Genomic DNA, 18,534 nt, shown 5'->3' with positions numbered 1-18,534 from the left:
TTCACTGAGCATTTCACTTGAGGTAACTGTTATGAACTGCTCTTGCCTGATTTTGGTTGTGCTGTTGTAGATATAAACTTTTACTTTCTTTTTGTTCTCCCCTTTATTTTCTGGAGGTGTCTTGAAAATAATGATGTAAAGGGTATTGGATTTGTTATTGTGACGTAAGTATTAAATGTGAATGTACAAATTATGAGAAAGGAAGGAGAATGAGGTCAAAACAGTGTTTGTAAACTGGACTAGTTTAGGAATAATTCAACTTAAAGATAAAAAGATAATTCACATTCTTAATTATTATTCTCTCCGTGTGGTTATTTCTGTTGTCTCTCTGCAAACTCTGGTTCAAGAGTGGATGAAGACTTCTGATCTGACCTAAACTTTAGGAGGTGTATTCCTCATAATCTGTCTCCTTCAGATAAACATGATCTGAAAATGATCTTTATGTTTCTATTTGATTCCTGGATTAAAATGTAATATATGTGATAAGTTTATAAAATATCAGCTTTTACTATTAGTGTGAAGTCGAGTTATTTACTTACCAACTCTGTGAGAAGTATCATGTAAAACAACAGAGAGAAATGTAATGTTAGATAAAATACAATGAGAAAAACTTATGATTTACAGTCAGAACAGCTGATAAACAATCTTCACTCTGTGCTTTCAAAGATGTTCAGATACAATTTTAACTATTTTAATAAAATATAACAACAGATAGTGAATCATTATAAATAGTTTATATTAAATAATGAAAGACTTCATGAGGTGTTTATACTCAGTGCAGTAACAGAGATCTGTGATCATCTGCTGAATAAAACACTCCATATGAAGTGAAAATGAGAAGTCTGTCTTTCTCCTGAAGCTCTTTGTCTCTTTCTATGAGTTTATTTTTACTGGTTTCTAGTTCTTTCACCACACTCACCAGTTTTGTCTTTTTGTCTTCCAACTGCTCCAAAAGTTCTCTGTTTTTTTCCTCTAAGTCAGTTTTTTGTTGCTTCAATACAACCATCATATTCTTTAAATACTCTAAATCCTCTTCATTTTCATTTTTCTCTTCACTGACTCGTGTTCTCATTCTCAGTTCTATATAACACAAGCAAACATACACACACGTGCACACACACACACACACACACGTGCGCGCGCACACACACACACACACACACACACACACACACAGTGATTTTGTTAAATGATTGGTTGGTTGATTGATAGCTTTTATTTATTACATTACTATTTACAGCTGGCTGTAAGAAACAAAGTCTGTCTCACTCACCTTGCTCTTGCTTTTTCAGTTTGATATGTTGTTCTTTCTCCTGCTAAAAAAAGCAGAAATGTGGGTTAAATGTTACTTCGTTTAGTCTAGTCAATTAAAACACACGTTTAGAGCAACTGACAGTTTAATAAGTGATAGTGTGTGTAGGGAAACAACAGATGATGATGATGATGATGATGATGTTTAATGTTATTAAAATGTAATGTATTAATCTTGTAATCTTGTAATTTTGTACCAAGTAATTATGAACTAATAAGTAAGCACTTGTATGTGCTATAGATATTTATACAATAATGTGTCATATATGCTTTTATTTTTGACCAAGAATGAATATTCCCTCTACATAATATTAGCTTAAATTAAATAAAAAATACCAGATATTGTGAAGTTTTGTCCAGTGAGTCATTATTCTTCAGACACTGCAGTAATCCTGTATCTTCATAGAACAGACAGTCGACTGCGATCATATTCTTTCTGTTTACACATTTGATGCTGTCTGGAACAACACACTCTGTATTAAATGTGTGATGGAGCACCACCAGGACTACAGGTTTGGTGTCTGTAAAAACATCCACACAACTTGTTCACTATATGCAAAAGTCATTCGGCAAACATAATGCATTATTTTAGAAAACATTTTCTGAGTACCTGAAAAATTGTGTAGACGTTTCTTTGCTACTTCAATGTCAGTTCTAGCTCCTGACACAATCGGACAGAAACCCAGAATGAAATCACACTCATCCTCTGTATTCACCTCCTTCAGGTGAACTCTTTGGTTAAGACGAGTTATGAAGTCCTTGTGGGAATTCAGTGTTTTTCCAGATAAAATCAGCTTAAACTTTAAATCTGTGAACAAACATTAAAAAAATAATTATTTTTTATTACTTATTAAAGTAATATTTAAAAGATTAAAGATTATATTCAAAAGATTAAAGATTATATTTATACCACAATTATTTTTACTCACTCACTCACTCACTCACTCACTCATTTTCTACCGCATTATCCGAACTAGCTCGGGGTCACGGACAATTATTTTTATATACTATAAAAACTACAGTTTTTATGAATTCCTACATTTTAATAATGTTCACTGGTCCACGATCCAAGATGTTTAATAAAATGCTCAGTCAAGAAGCTTCCAAATAGGAACGTTATGTATAAATGTTCATATTAAAAGGAAAAGTTGGAGAGGATTTTTCACTGACAGAGTAGGAGTAAAAAATATGTTGTGCTAAAAACATATGCAAATAAAATTCAGTCTAATCAAGCATCAACTTTTCCAGGAAAGAAAATTGCGCATGATCACTTTTTTTTGTCCTAAAGTCAGTTCAAAGGATCAATGTTGTGTCTGTTCTTACTGAATATTCGGGATTTTCTTATACTCACTTGCAGATGCACCCTGTGGGAACAAATTACACAGATAATCTCAATTCAATAAAGTCTATAACAGGCTGTAACAGTGTTTCTTCATCTAAGAATATAGTTAGATTATAATAAAGTTAGTCTAAAACTAGAAAATCAGAATAAGTGGCTTATGTCATCAATCAAATTCATCTGGACTTGTGAACAAAAAGGAAATCACACAAACAGAAATAATCCCTAAGTGTAATAGCTCTGTGAATAAGTGGATGTTTCCTCTTCCCATCAGTAGAGGTCGCACTCTCTTATTCTGGGTTAGTTCATGCTTTTCCTCTACAAAAGGACATTTATATTTATTGCAGTGCCTTGATGATATTTATTATTGTGTAAATCCTGATTGCCTTGATATGCTTTACCCCCAGCTTGTTAATTAGAGTTTATATATTTATATTAGAAATACTCTATTTTTTGAAACCTTGGGTTCAATCAGCATTTGAGAGACAAAAAATATAATTAATTAATAAAACAACATAACATTAAAAATTTAGGAGAATTAGAAAAATAAAACAGCTTTTGTGTTCATCCAAATGGCTTTTACTTTAGAATACTCCAGAAAATTATTGGGGGAAAAAGAACTGAACTGTAAACGATATGAGGAAAACCACAAGATGGCGCAGTTTTTGTTATTTTTTCTACATTCAGGGCTTGGTCTGAAGACACACATCAAGTTTCATGATGATACATAGATGCCTTGCTGGGATGCAAACTCATACCCTGTTGGCATGTAACAGGAGAATAGCTTTGAAAAACAAAATACTATTTGATTAATAGGTTTTCACTGGTTAGAATAATTAGGCAAGGCCTTTAAGTGAAATGCTCAGTTAAATATGTATAAGCCTCACTGTTTATAGGATATATAACATTTTCTAAAAATCAATTTGGAGTTAAAATGAGTTTGTTCATATTAATGTTTGAATAGTATGTAAAATAAAAAAAATGTCATCTACTTACCCCTGTAATAATGTGCAGAACAAAAGAAGGGAAAAGATAAACACCATTAGAATGTTTAAACAATAATAACTAATAAACAATCAGCCTGTGCACAAACAGGACTCCAAAATCTATTTACATTATAGGTTTAAAATGTATATTCATATTGTAACAAGGAAAAAATGTTAATTAAATATAAATAAATAAATAAATAAATCATCTGTAGACTTTATAGACTTACAACATGTCTATAGATTTATAACATGTCTATAGAGCTCTATAAAGTGTTTATATCTGCTAGTCTGTCTAATACTCACAGGGCTCTTTATTTTCTCCAAACAAACTCCTCTGTGGAAGTGAATAATATAATGTCAATTTTTCCAGTAAATTTTCTGTTGCTCTCTAATAAACTTTAATCTAATAAGCAAATAATAATCTTTGATTACCATCAATAAACAAATTAAGCAAGTTTATAGTATAAACCTACCCATGAGAAACGACCTGTTTAAAACATCAGAAAGAAACATGATATTAAGATGACATCATGAAGAAAACACCTTTGTTAGCTTTGTTAGGAAGATGGTGCAAATACATCAGTTTAAAAAAAGGAAAACACTGAATGTTAGAATAAATCTAATATGCTGCTTTGTGAAAAAGAAACAGAAACTTTATCAGACTCTGTTAACAGTTAACTCATGGTTTGTGATGACTGATAAAATCTTCTGACTGAATGGTCATATCCCAAAACATAAAACAATATAAAACAAAATATTTAATATAAAATAATATAAAATAATTTTACTACTGTTTCATGTTCAGAAATGACAGTCTTTAAAGCCTTTGTATACCTCTCTCAGTTGCCATCTTTATCTTTCTGTAGGTTCAGACTAAAAGGAGAGAGAGAGAGAGAGAGAGAGAGAGAGAGAGAGAGAGAGAGAGAGAGAGAGAGAGAGAGAGAGATATTCAGCGCCATCGTCTTTCTCTTTCTATGTCATGTAGGTAATCAAACCCAATATCATAGTATATTTAAATATATTATTTAACAGCTCTTTACTCACTTCCTTATCTGCTGCTTTAGAAGAACTCGCACACAACAAGCTGAACTGTTTCACTTTCACCTTCGCTTGCTGGCACCCTTCCCACTTCCTGTTCTAGTTCCTCTCTAGACTTCATATTTACTTTAGTAAAAGCTTTATTTACAGTTTATGTGCTAACCCTTCTATATGTTTCCCTGTGTTAACTGTAGCTAATACATTGAAAAACCTGGTGTGAGGTCCATATTCTTAAGGACACTGGACTCTGGTATTATGTATTTAAACTCACTTCTGATGCTCTGAACTCTGAAATAAACTAAACAATAGCTTCCTCTTCTTGTTTTTTTCTGTTGTAGTAAAGGAGTAAAGGACATTATGTTGGACATTTGTGTCTAATTCTCTTCTGACTTCGGTTTTCTTTCAGTTAATTTTTACCTGTTTTAACTGTGATCATCATCATCTGCTCACATTGGACAGATTCATCAGGTACAGAAACATAACTGTGGAGGGAAAAATCATGCAGCCAGAAACAAATTATTAATGTATGTGTATTTATACAACTGCTTCACGACAAATATAAAATTGTTCTGATATCAGCACATGTAACTATAGAACATTGTATATGGAGAACATTAATGACTCATCAGTCCATTTAGATCTTCTCCCATACTGAGGTGTAGCTCCTTATTAGTGCAGGAGAAAATAAAGTGTAGGAGAGACATTCTGATGGAGTCTGTCAGTGGTGTGTGTTATATGCTGTGTGTTTGTTGTGTCTTTTACTCGACACAGTAAACGTCTCTGTACATTATTACACTGCAGTGAGGTTACAATATATGTGATAAGTTTATAAAATATCAGCTTTTACTATTAGTGTGAAGTCGAGTTATTTACTTACCGGGTCTGTGAGAAGTATCATGTAAAACAACAGAGAGAAATGTAATGTTAGATAAACTACAATGAGAAAAACTTATAATTTACAGTCAGAACAGCTGATAAACAATCTTCACTCTGTGCTGTCAAAGATGTTCAGCTACAATTTTAACTATTTTAATAAAATATAACAACAGATAGTGAATCATTATGTCAGAAAACTGAGGTGTCGTCATCTATTAAAACCCAGACCCAATCACAGGGAAGCTAAAAACACTGCATCAGTTACCTCAAAGTTAATACAGTGTTAGTAATAAAAATGTAACATGTTAAACTGTACTGTTATAATTTTCACAGGAATATTAATCTTATCATTGTTAGGAGAAAGTTTTAGAGCTTTGACTCATGAATCACTGATTTGAGCTGCAGTACGTTACTCATCTGAATGAAGAAGTTCGCTCTTATTCTCCACTCATTCTGTCACTGCAGTTCATTTAAAAACTAGTGACTGGTTAACCTTAACAAGCTACTGCTAGTGTTATCTAAAATCATACACACAATAAATTAGTATGAATCTGAGTTACTGTTAGCTGCCTTAGTAAACCTCATCAACACTGTCCTGTTAATTATCACCATATAAATCTTTTAAAACACATTTGTTGTAGGGAAAATATGGAGGAGATATTAAGATGAACTGAGTTTATAAAAATGACTGTAGCTGTAAATTGCCACTAGAGGGTGCCAGGTGCATATTGGCTTTACATTATTTTCTTTATGGGATTCAGCTTGTGTGTTCTGTACATGTGAGTTTAAATCATGTGATAAAATGTTGTACAGAAAACACAGCTCATGTTAGAGATTTTAATTTGTTTAAAATAACTGTGAGTGTGTTTGTGTGATATCGATTCTTCCCTAATTAATATTTCTATTTTAAAATGTCTGTTACTATGTGTTAATGTGTGTTAGTGCAGTGTTTGTGTGTTATTGTGTTACTGTGTGTTAATGCAGTGTTAATGTGTTGGTGTGTGTTGGTGCAGTTAGTCCAGATCTCCTGTACATCACTGCTGCAGGTCTGTGTGGGATTCCAGTGGAAATGTGTCGGAGCTGCTGTGTCTCTGAGTTGAAGTGGATTCAACAGACTCACATTTCCAAAGTGAACAATTTAACACATTAAGACCCACAATAACATTTTACACACATATTTCATCAGTCAGTCTGTCAGGATTTAATCCTAGTAGATTGTAGGTTCCTGTTAAGAATATTCTTTCTCCTTAAATTGCAGTGTTTATCTGATTATACCTGAATTAATTAGACACATAAAACTGGAAAAGATTAAAAAAAAAAAAGAAAAAGAAAAAATACAAGATCCTGTTGTTGACCTCTTTATTATAGTTATTGTACATTTCTACATGCAAAACATTCCATAAACATTTCAGTAAATATACATTCAATTTTATTACACACCCAGATTATGTAGAAATGTGTCACTCATTCAGCTGTTTGTGTTTCTGTTACAGAAATGAGGCATGAATTAAGAAGCAGAACCAGACACAAGGAGAAAAGAGCTTAGTGAAGTAACAGTGACACTAAAACATTATTAAACACTGGAAAAGTGTCACTACATGGTTTCAGTTCCTGTGTTTCTATCATTATAGACTCCCCTAACTAACACCATTACAGAATAAAACACTTGGAGGTGTTCAGTTAGAGGAAGATGATTAATGATTAGGTTACTGTTCCCACATGGAAATAGATTATTTACTTACTACAAACATTCTTAGAGTTTATTAAATAATGACACGTTACTTTTCCCATTTAGTTTAACATGTAAATATTGTGGAACATCTGAGTTATCAGTTATAACAGGAATAATAACATCTATAGATATGTGATTCCTTCATCAGTCTCTTTTCTCTGTCTTGATGCTGATAAATAGAAAATAAAGCAGTCACATCACAGAGAAAGCGTCTGAACTGGAGTTCTGCTATTTCAGTACCAGTTTACATGTCACATGTGGTATAATCTGAAACCCTCCTGTTGTTGGTGAGTTTTAGATGAACATCATAGCAGCACACACTCTGACATGTCAAGAGAAAATGTCTCACAATGCCAGACCTTTATTAAGACTGTCTTTGTTTACAATTGCACAAAATTGTCCTCTAGTTGATTTTCACATTATAAAATATAAGACCGCTGATTTCAAGTCACAATAAAAGAATTCTGTCACGATGTGTGATTTTTCACTAAAGCAGCAAAATAGTCACTCAGTCTGAGATGTTCTCTGAGCTCTGAAAGTTTCTCTGTTCTTCTCCTCTATCTGTCTGCTGAACCCTTTGTTTTTGAGGACAACATGTTTCTCTGGAGTTCAGGCAGGATGATCTTCATGAGGTTTAAAGGGTGCACTGTATTTGTTACACTGATTATACAGTGAACTGTCGTGAGCTCTGATCTTTCTGAACTCCTTCAATTTAATGTTACAAATACGAACCTCATTGAGCAGCAGTGTGGTATAAAATGGTTAATAGTGTTGTTTAAAGGTGAATAAAACAATGTACATAAACAATGAAATATATTTTCCACAGGTTTTGTCCTGAAGGTGTCAAACCAGTGTATCATCAAACCCATAAAATGTACCTTCAGCTTTCAAGTAAAGTGTTTATGTCCTCCTCGACTCTCTCAGTCTGTTAGGCAACACATTCTTTATCGTGTTCACTAAATTTATTCCTGTTCTGCTTTTGTTAACTCCAGCACAGCTGAAATGTATACTTGTTTCCACAGACTGAGATTTTCTGTGACCACAAAAAGTTTCTGTTGAAGAGTCTCCATCTCTCTGTACTTCTCCTCCATCTGTCTGCTGAAATCTTCCTGCATCTTTGTTTTTAAGACTAAAAATTCAGGCAGGATGATCTTCATTGCTGTAATGAGAGATTCTATCTCCAGATAGATGTCACTGCTGTAGAATTTCTCTCTGCTTCCTTCCACCATCTTCTCTATCTTCTCCAACAGCTCTGAGACCTGAGAACCATCTCCACTCTCATTAATGTTGAGACAGTGAAACCTGTTCCCACATTTCTCTACAAGTCTCTGGACCTCCTGGTCTCCTGATTGGATAAAGTCCTCAATGTTCTTCTTCTCACATTCATCAGTAACACTGAATATGATCATTGTGTTTCTCCAGCAGGTCTCTCCAAAGATCTCCTCCATTTTCTCCAGCATCCCTCTTTCCTCTCCTGTAGGCTGCTTTAGAGGTATGACCAGGAGGAAGGCGTGGTGTCCTGGAGCAGACAGACGGACACAGAGTCCCACGTCCTGTCTCAGCTTCTCCAGAGAGAGTTCAGGAGAGAACCAGTCAGGCGTGTCCACCACAGTCACCTTCCTCCCAGCCACCTCCCTCTGTGTGCTCTCACTCTGCTGGGTGGCTGTAGATGTAGCTGTAGACGTAGCAGCCTGGTTCCTCTCCTCTCTGCCCAGGATGGTGTTTCCTGTTACACTCTTCCCAGACCCCGTCCTCCCCAGCAGCACCAGCCTCAGTTCTGCTACAGGAACCGATGCAGGAGAATGTGGACTAGACGATTCTCCACCCACTGAAATGAACAAGAATGAATCATTTAATACAGAATCACTTACTGCATTGTGGTGATGACGCTGTTCTATGGAGTATGGAGGCCGACTGCCTTTATATAACTCATACTCAAATTCCTCATCATGTTAATGTCACTGTGATTGATGGAGGGAAGATTGATGTCGTCCATATCACATGATTTTCTGTCACGCTGCTCAGAATCCTGAGATATTTAACATTGTTCATTTTTACCTATTAGATATTTTTTCAGAATTTTTTATGTCCATGTTTTATATCAGCTTTATAATGTTGATGTTGTGACTGTAATCAAATTATACATTTAAATCTGTCTGCTGCCTCTCTTTATATTCATCTCTTTTACCTTAAACTACTGTAGAGTTTCACATTAAACACAACAATAATTAATCACTCACAGTTTGGACGTCCTCCCCCCAAACTGTTCCTTCTCCTGATTGGTGCTGCTGAGTCCTGAGTCTCTTCACTCACTAGGAAACATCAGAACCAGTCAGAATGAGAGACATTCTTCAGAAGGTAGAGTTAGACAGATGATATAATAAAGTTATGTCTTATACACTATAACTAACCCCTGTCACTGTTTAAATTACATTTTCTTATAATATCTGAACAGTTGCACTATTAAGGTTCATTACAGTATATTTATGTATTTATTTATTAATTGAATATTTAGAAACAATGACATTCTGAGAACTTTCTATAATTGCTTAATTTGATATATTACTCACTTCTTGGAGGTAAATCTTCCTTGCTGTTTCTTCTCCTGATGGAAGCTGATGATTCTGGATCTGTCTGTTCCTGCAGCTGCTTTGTTTTCTCCTCCAGAGGTCTGACTTTCTCCTTCAGCAGTTTGTTCAGATTCTCTAGTTTTGTGTTTTTCTCCTCCATGTCTTCTAACGCTTTAATTGTTTTGTCCAGTTCAGCTCTTGTCTGTTTGAGCTGTGTCTCATTCTCTTCCAGTGTCTTGTCCTTCTCCTGAAGCTCTTTGTTTCTTTCCATTAGCTGTGTCTCTCTCTCAGTTAGAAGTCTCTCTTTCTCTTCAAGCTGTTGGTTTTTTTCTGCTAACTCAGATTTCTGTTGATTCTCCAGTTCTGAGGTTTCCTTGTCTTTATTTCTCAGTGATTGTGAAGCTCTGTCCAGTTCTTTAATAAATTGGGTAGGAGTGAGCTGAATGATTAATGTGGTCAGAACCAGAGAACAGCTACAGAAACAGTGCTTATTATGACTAAATCCAAAATCACTATTTATTATTATTTAAGATGAAAACTGAAGTGAGTAATGAGTTTATTAAGGAGAAACATTTACTATTGTATTTTGGTTATTAATGATGTATTTTAAACTCTTGCTCATTATAACATTTTATACACCTAACTGTAGTTTATATCTCAAGAGTTCAAGATAGAGGTGGGGCTACAGCAAGGATCGGCTTTGATGCACTTCTTGTTTGCTATGGTGAAGGACAGGTTGATAGATGAACTCAGACAGGAAGCTCCATTGTGATCTGTAGTGAGAGTAGAGAGCAGGTGGAGGAATTTGCTTTGGATAGATGAGGAATGAAAATCAGTCATAGTAAGACAGAATACATATGTATGAACGAGAGGGAGGGAAGTAGAACAGTAGAAGAAGGTCAAGAAGGTGCAGGAGTTTAAGTTTTTGGGGTCAACCATCCAGTGTGACAGGGAGTGTGGAAAAAGAGGTGAAGAGGTGAGTTCAGGTGGGTTGGAGTGGGTGGAGAAAAGTGTCAGAAGAGTTTCAGCAAGAATCAAAGGAAAGGTGTAGAAGTCAGTAGTGAGAGCAGCTCTGCTGTATGGGTTAGAGACTGTAGCAGTGAGGAAAAGACATGAGAAAGAGATGGAGTTAGCAGAGATGAGGATGTTGAGTCTCTCTTTAGGAGTAACGAGGATGGACAGTATTAGGAACGAGGACATCAGAGGGACAGCTCGGGTTGGCTGTTTTGAGGTTAGAGAGGAGAGATTGAGATGGTTTGGACATGTACAGAGGAGGAAGATGGTTATATTGGTAGAAGGATGTTGGAGATGGAGCTGCAAGATAAGAGGTCAAGAGGAAGGACAAAGAGGAGATATATGGATGTGTTCAATGAGGACGAAGGTAATTTGTGCGAGAGAAGAGGATGCTGAGGATAGAGTTAGGTGGAAACAGATTATTCACTCTTTGGGAAAACACAAAAGTAGAAGAAGAACTGTAGTTTATCTGAGATTTTATCGGTCCATAAAATTAACTTTCTCTATGATAATAAAAAAAATGTAAATTATGTAAATAATATTTACTTGAATATTATTATTATTAATATAATTACTTAATAATACTTGAATGTAGAATGTGAGAAGTTGTGAATTTCAGACTACAGACTTACTGGAGATGTCGTTATTGAACACTTCAGGCTGTAAAGATGAACAGGTGTGTTTACTTTTGTACCTCCTTCCATACTCACCAATCAGTAGAGCAGATTTCTCCATTTTCTTTCTCTCATCTTCTGTCCATTCTCTGTGTCTCTGAGGAAGTGAATAAAACAGTGTGAAGGTTTTATACATGACTCCACACTGTATGTAAATAAAGTGATAAATTAACATGTGTTAACAAGTGTTTCTCTGTTCACATGTGTGTGTGTGTGTGTGTGTGTGTGTGTGTGTGTGTGTGTGTGTGTGTGTGTGTGTGTGTGTGTGTGCGCGTGTGTGTGTGAGTAATATTACTGAGCTGATTGATGTTGATTTAAACTGATATTGTATTCAGTAACACACTGAGTTTGAATGCAGCCAGCTGAAGAACACAATCATTAAACACTAAACTTTCACTGGAGATGAAAAAAATCATCTCCATGAAAATCAAGATGTTTGGTCTCATTTCTGCTGTGGTGACGTCACACAATATCACAATGATGTCATGTTTTTATGCATCATAATCCACTGTTCCAGACATTTACATCTATTTTAAAGACACTGATTGTGTTTAATGTTATTTTATGTTCATTAGCTGACTTTTATTTGTTCACAATCTTCAGTCAGTGATGATCAAAGAACACAAGAAACACAGAAACTGAGAGAAAGTTATGTTTTTTTATCCCAAAAGACCACCAGACTGATCACCTCCAACAATTATCTTTTAGGGTGCCATTAATTTTAGTACAAAGATTTTAAGAAAAACGTTTTAGTGTAACTTCATTTGTCAGGTGTGATTATTCAGGACCAGTAATAACAGCAGATTGCTAGCAAACAGTTCAACTGTGTTTCTAGAACAATCCAATGTGATTTTTTTATCCACAATAAACCATCAGTGGGAGCCGGTTGCCATGGTAACTCATTTACTCCTCACTGATCATTGGTCTAATTATTAGATAATTTATGATATTTTTATGCTGCTATCATCAGTAAGACATTAATGAATGTAATATTTTATAACAGTTTACTCACCTGTTCAACACTGAAGACTGTATATACAGGAGGATGTGGGGGAAAAAAGCACAATCAGTTTGTTGAGATTATTAAAAATGCATTGTAATGTTCAGTATTTCTGTATTTTATCCTGTAATATTAGCTGTAAACATTCCTAAAAAGTCTGTTTTGATCCTGTACTGTATTGTTTCTCTTCTCTTTCTGCTCTTCAGGATCTTTCAGTATTAATGCAGTAAGAAACAAATTCCCCAGATGACTTACTTCCATTCTGTTCGAATCTCTTTCATGCAGCATTATCAAGTGTGACTCTCTAACTCACATCTCTCTGTAGTTCTGTTCACTACAGTAATGTTAGCCAGAATCAGTAACTTTAATAGAGTGAGGTGAGTTAGAGAGTCACACTTGATAATGCTACATGAAAGAGATTCGAACAGAATTAAATCACATTCAAACAAAAACCTTCACCTTTTTCTCTCTCAGTATCAGTGTGTAGGTCAGATTTGTGTGTCTGTACAACACTAAATGACAAACTAGACACCATCATGATGAATGTTCTGTTAGAGATCACAGTCTGTTGTGTTCACTACACTATGCTCATGATGCTCAGTGGTACATTAACAAGTAACTACAAAATTAAATTATAATTAAATTCACTCTCACCTGTCTCTTCTGTCCTCTGTGAAGCTCCAGATTGCTCCTGTATCTGTGAATAATAAAGTGTAAATGTGTTGTGAATGAGTTTAAAGATAAATTATAAAATAAAGAAAAGAACTGGTACTTTGGTCATTAAACAGTTTCACCATCTTCCTAAACAAATCTAAGATCATAAAGGTTTAACATTTAGCCATCAGTGAGTAAATCTACATAACATTCTGTTACACTGTGATCATCTTCATTTGCTCACATTGGACAGATTCATCAGGTACAGAAACATAACTGTGGAGGGAAAAATTATGCAGCCAGAAACAAATTATTAATGTATGTGTTTTTATACAACTGCTTCAAGATAAAAATAAAATTGTTCTGATATCAGCACATGTAACTATAGAACATTGTATATGGAGAACATTAATGACTCATCAGTCCATTTAGATCTTCTCCCATACTGAGGTGTAGCTCCTTATTAGTGCAGGAGAAAATAAAGTGTAGGAGAGACATTCTGATGGAGTCTGTCAGTGGTGTGTGTTATATGCTTTGTGTTTGTTGTGTCTTTTACTCGACACGGTAAACGTCTCTGTACATTATTACACTGCAGTGAGGTTACAATATATGTGATAAGTTTATAAAATATCAGCTTTTACTATTAGTGTGAAGTCGAGTTATTTACTTACCCCTGTGAGAAGTATCATGTAAAACAACAGAGAGAAATGTAATGTTAGATAAAATACAATGAGAAAAACTTATGATTTACAGTCAGAACAGCTGATAAACAATCTTCACTCTGTGCTTTCAAAGATGTTCAGCTACAATTTTAACTCTTTTAATAAATAATGAAAGACTCATGAGGTGTTTTTACTCAGTGCAGTAACACAGATCTGTGATCAGCTGCTGAATAAAACACTCCATATGAAGTGAAAATGCTGAACATCACCATATTTTAACCCCATTTCTATCTGTATCAGGGAAAATAAAGACAAGTTCTACTGTCTTCCATAAATGTCCATGTCTCCATGTTTCACAGAAGTGCTGCTTTGATTTGGATCATGAACAGTTTTCTTTTCACTTCACACTTTCCTCTTTTCATCACTCTGCTACAGCTTAGTCTTTGTCTCATCTGTCCATCATCTACTTTTTAACAAACTGGAATCTGCTCCTTTGCTCTTGAACTTTATCTGTGTGTTTATCTGTCTATTGGATAAAGACACTGAGGTCATGCTGGTGGATTTTTGTTCTGTGTCTCAGATCTCTACAGACTTTCACTGAGGTTTATGTTTAATCGTTATACATGGTGTTTATTCATTGTGTAGAAAATATTGGAGTTTTGTTGCTCATTAATCTACAGAACAAACTAACAGACCAATATTACCTGGAGTTTGTGTGGTTTTGGTTCTTATTGCTATAATCACCAGTTTCTACTGGATGTGTTTGATATGTAATTTAATTTCCTCTCTGATGTAAAAATGTCTCTGTTTCAGTTTAAACTGATAATGAGTCAGTCTCTGATTATTAGCTTCAGTTGATCAGATTGTGTTCACTAATGACTGTTTGTTATAAAACCTTCAGCTTTTTCTCTCTCAGTATCAGTGTGTAGGTCAGATTTGTGTGTCTGTACAACACTAAATGACAAACTAGACACCAGCATGATGAATGTTCTGTTAGAGATCACAGTCTGTTGTGTTCACTACACTATGCTCATGATGCTCAGATATCTATGTGCTATTGCACTCTGAACACACAGCACAGTCTAATCTATTTCATCTGAACAATAAATATATTATTCATGCAGCATCAAGACATCACTAGCACAGAAAAGGGGTTTATACTCACGTCTCAATATATCCTGTGAAAGTAAATAAAACAGTGTGAAGATTTTATGCATGATTACAAATGTGAATTGTTCCATGTGAAAATGTGGAAAGTAACTGTTACTCTGGTTAAAACACAGCTGATGTGTGTCTTAATAAAAAAGAGGAAAACTAGACAACAATCAGTCATCACACACAGTAAATCTGTATCATGTAGCATTGTGCTAATATACCGCTAGTTCCCCTTAAGGAAGAGAAATATCTTGTGATTTATTGGAAAATCCTATTTTCTGATCTCTGCATGTCTTTACCAATATACAGTATGTCAGTATTTGTACATTTCCCCCTGTGTATTTTAAATATATAGTGAAATATTTTGTAATATATCTCTGTGCTATTGTAGTAGATAAAGGAATATACAGAATATCAGATTCTCACTTCCTTTAATTATAAACACAGACATTTATCAATGTAAAACCTGAACAGATAACAGAATGATGTTCTTTACTGCTGCCTCGTCTATATACTGGTTACGACAGCATGTGACATGTCGCAGTAGATTAGAGAAGATGCGTGATCTCCTTCTGTTTTTCTCTCTTTCACTCCCAAATCCCTCTCTCCTATGAAGGAAGTTTTAGAAATTAAGTGAAGGACTTCTGTTCTCAGGTCAGTCAGGTTGTCTTTATGCTGTGTGCATTAACACGACTTACTACCGTTAGCTTAAAGACACTAAACGCCAGGCCGAATCGACTCTTCGGTGCTTTTACAAAACATGGTGTGATTGTTACGCAGAGCGACTGATGACAATTATTCTGTCTACAAACACTGAAAACTGTTAAAGCTGTGATTTATGTTTATTGTGTAACATTCTGATGGAGTCTGTCAGTGGTGTGTGTTATATGCTGTGTGTTTGTTGTGTCTTTTACTCGACACAGTAAACGTCTCTGTACATTATTACACTGCAGTGAGGTTACACACAGGTGCATTGTGGGAAAGAAGCTGACTGATGGAAGTGGAATCTCACTTACTGATCAGACTTTTGTGAAGTCGAGCACACAATAATAAATGAAGTCGAGTTATTTACTTACCTCCCCTGTGAGAAGTATCATGTAAAACAACAGAGAGAAATGTAGTTAGATAAAATACAATGAGAAAAACTTATGATTTACAGTCAGAACAGCTGATAAACAATCTACACTCTGTGCTTTCAAAGATGTTCAGATACAATTTTAACTATTTTAATAAAATATAACAACAGATAGTGAATCATTATAGTTTATATTAAATAATGAAATACTTCATGAGGTGTTTTTACTCAGTGCAGTAACACAGATCTGTGATCAGCTGCTGAATAAAACACTCCATATGAAGTGAAAATGCTGAACATCACCATATTTTAATCACAAGCCCATACTGCAGATGGACACTGAACATACGCTGTGAGATTTGACCTGAAGTACATCTCAAAACACTGCATCAGTTACCTCAAAGTTAATACAGTGTTAGTAATAAAAATTTAACATGTTAAACTGTACTGTTATAATGTTCACAGGAATATTAATCTAATCATTGTTAGGAAAAATTTAAAGCTTTGACTCATGAATTACTGATTTGAGCTGCAGTACGTTACTCATCTGAATGAAGAAGTTCGCTCTTATTCTCCACTCATTCTGACCGTGCAGTTCATTTAAAAACTAGTGACTGGTTAACCGTAACAAGCTACTGCTAGTGTTATCTAAAATCATGCACACAAATTAGTATGAATCTGAGTTAGTGTTAGCTGCCTTAGTCAAACTCATCAACACTGTCCTGTTAATTATCACCATATACATCTCATTAAACACATTTATTGTATATTAAAATAAACTAAGCTAATAAAAATGAGTGTGGAGGTGTAAATTAAATGAAAGTTTGGATCATGTTGCATTCACTAACATGGGAACCGGAGGAGTTAATAATTGTACTGCAGACAGCCACTAGAGGGCGCCAGAGGCATTTTGGCTTCATATTTAACCCCTGGTACGATGTTCACACTTATAGTCGGTCAGTAGTGTGATTATTTTCTTTGTGGGATTCAGCTTATGTGTTCTGTACATGTGAGTTTGAATCATGTAATAAAATGTTGTACAGAAAACACAGCTCATGTTAGATATTTTAATCTGTTTAAAATAGTGAGTGTGTTTGTGTGATATCGATTCTTCCCTGATTAATACTTTCTATTTTAAAAGATAGTGATAAATGATTTAATCATTCAGAAGCACTAACTTAGAGCTCTGAGCACCAAGACAGATTTGGATCAGATCACATGTAACATGTATATAAATGAAAAGAGTCCATTTTAAGACACACAGAAACAGTTCATTAGGAATCTGCAGTCTGGCTGAATTCATTCATACTGGTAAAAATCTTTGTGTGTAAACACGACTAATGAAAGATGAGAGTCTACATTGTAGTGGGAGTCGTTCAGTTTCTCATTTCATGTTAATAACACAGTTATAAGGACAATACAGTTTGTGTTCTCCAGGTCTGTACCTTACTGTGTTAGTTTTAAAATAAATCATGTTGGAAAAGTCCAACACTACAACCTGTAACTCCTGATATTAGTCTCCACTCTGAATTTACAGACTTACAGAAGTAGAGAAATACATACACAGCATGTTAGCAGGAGCTAAGCTGACTACATGACCAGCTAATCTGTGTTCTCTGGACTGTTATACATCTCACATTAGCCACTAGACAGATATACTTACACCAAAAGTCTTAATCATCAGACAGACTGTTTTTTCCTTTACCTTTAACCTAAATGTGTGTAGTTTGGTTCTCAGTGCTGTATTTGGCAGTGATGTAGTCTGATCTACTGGATATACAGAAATTGTTATAATTTAAATGTCACATTTAGTCTGTAATTTAATTTCCTCTCTGATGTAAAACAATGTATTTGATTGATTTAGTTTAAACTGATAGTAAATCTCTGATTAATAGATAAATAAAATTAGATAAATAAATCCCTAGTTACTTCATATTTGTACAAGCTGCTGCTTTTAAGCCCTTGTGCAGGTGTGTAGAAGAGTGAAAAATAGAGTTACTGTTAATTCAACTCAAATGATCTTCACTCCACATTAGCAGCCTGTATACTGAATCTCACACTGAATACTGAGTGTGTTTATGTACTGAGATGAGAAACACAGATGATGATGTGGAGTTTATACAGTGTGGAGATCAGGAACACTTACACATCTTTACTGTAATCTCTTCTGTTCTGTCTCCATCAGTGACCTGACAGAGATAATCTCCAAAATCTAACCATGTACAGTCTCTCAGTTGTAAGGAGACGTTTCCTCTCTCCAGCTCCTGAGTGAACAGACTCACTCTGCCCTCATAACCTCTCCCCTCTGTCACCTTACTGTTCTTATAAACACAAACACAGTCTGTCTCCTTAAACCACCGGATCTCCAAGTCAACAGCACTGATTTCAGGAGACAGACGACATGAGACAGTAACAGCAGAGGGATTATACTGTTCTCTATTACTG

At 34.9% G+C, this 18,534-nt stretch overlaps 4 protein-coding genes and 1 long non-coding RNA gene across 8 annotated transcripts in view; 1 reads left to right on the top strand and 4 right to left on the bottom strand.

Annotated features, from left to right (window-relative positions):
- The window catches only part of LOC113641540 (restin homolog), a 31,941-nt gene extending 26,383 nt beyond the window's left edge, over window positions 1-5,558 (bottom strand). Inside the window, exons 1-4 of one of the 2 annotated variants that reach the window (XM_047809390.1) lie at window positions 5,095-5,558; window positions 4,474-4,512; window positions 4,113-4,126; window positions 3,942-3,973 (exon numbers count right to left, since the gene is read on the bottom strand). In XM_047809390.1, the coding sequence (XP_047665346.1) occupies window positions 3,942-3,973; window positions 4,113-4,126; window positions 4,474-4,489 (62 nt within the window). In that variant the 5' untranslated portion in view covers window positions 4,490-4,512; window positions 5,095-5,558. Of the gene's footprint in view, window positions 1-3,941; window positions 3,974-4,112; window positions 4,127-4,473; window positions 4,513-4,683; window positions 4,759-5,094 lie in introns of those variants that run through there. The other variant, XM_047809389.1, reaches the window with a different exon arrangement.
- Window positions 1-18,534, bottom strand: part of LOC113636639 (trichohyalin-like) — a 501,252-nt gene that overhangs the window by 57,178 nt on the left and 425,540 nt on the right. The gene's annotated exons all lie outside the window — the stretch shown is intronic.
- LOC113636638 (WD repeat-containing protein 87-like) overlaps window positions 1-18,534 on the top strand; it is an 873,260-nt gene that overhangs the window by 810,474 nt on the left and 44,252 nt on the right. The window lies entirely within an intron of this gene.
- LOC125140311 (GTPase IMAP family member 7-like) lies at window positions 6,899-10,792 on the bottom strand. 2 transcript variants are annotated; one of them, XM_047809438.1, is made up of 4 exons: window positions 10,495-10,792; window positions 9,856-10,269; window positions 9,526-9,597; window positions 6,899-9,113 (listed from the first exon to the last, which is right to left on the bottom strand). In XM_047809438.1, exons 2-4 carry the CDS (start codon window positions 10,124-10,126, stop codon window positions 8,248-8,250), a joined length of 1,209 nt encoding a protein of 402 aa, XP_047665394.1. In that variant the 5' UTR covers window positions 10,127-10,269; window positions 10,495-10,792; the 3' UTR covers window positions 6,899-8,247. The 2 variants fall into 2 exon arrangements, with proteins under 2 accessions (XP_047665394.1, XP_047665393.1); XM_047809437.1 differs by having other exon boundaries at window positions 10,500-10,792.
- On the bottom strand, window positions 15,429-18,528 carry LOC125140332. The gene is made up of 2 exons (XR_007139637.1): window positions 18,236-18,528; window positions 15,429-16,095 (listed from the first exon to the last, which is right to left on the bottom strand). It is a non-coding gene; the product is annotated as an uncharacterized LOC125140332 (long non-coding RNA).

This window comes from Tachysurus fulvidraco, chromosome 26, assembly GCF_022655615.1.
Source record: "Tachysurus fulvidraco isolate hzauxx_2018 chromosome 26, HZAU_PFXX_2.0, whole genome shotgun sequence".
Classification (NCBI taxonomy): Eukaryota; Metazoa; Chordata; class Actinopteri; order Siluriformes; family Bagridae; genus Tachysurus; species Tachysurus fulvidraco.
The sequence above is the reverse complement of the archived record's forward strand: the minus strand, read 5'-3'. Positions and strand labels throughout refer to the sequence as shown.

What these genes read in the sequence shown, in the direction of transcription:
- LOC125140311 (XM_047809438.1), bottom strand. Translation starts at nt 10,126, where the DNA reads ATGGAAAGAAACAAAGAGCTTCAGGAGAAGGACAAGACACTGGAAGAG. An exon ending in GGAAGATTTACCTCCAAGAA is followed by an intron (nt 9,598 to 9,855) that starts GTGAGTAATATA and finishes GATGTTTCCTAG; the next exon opens with TGAGTGAAGAGACTCAGGAC. An exon ending in GGGGGGAGGACGTCCAAACT is followed by an intron (nt 9,114 to 9,525) that starts GTGAGTGATTAA and finishes TGTTCATTTCAG; the next exon opens with TGGGTGGAGAATCGTCTAGT.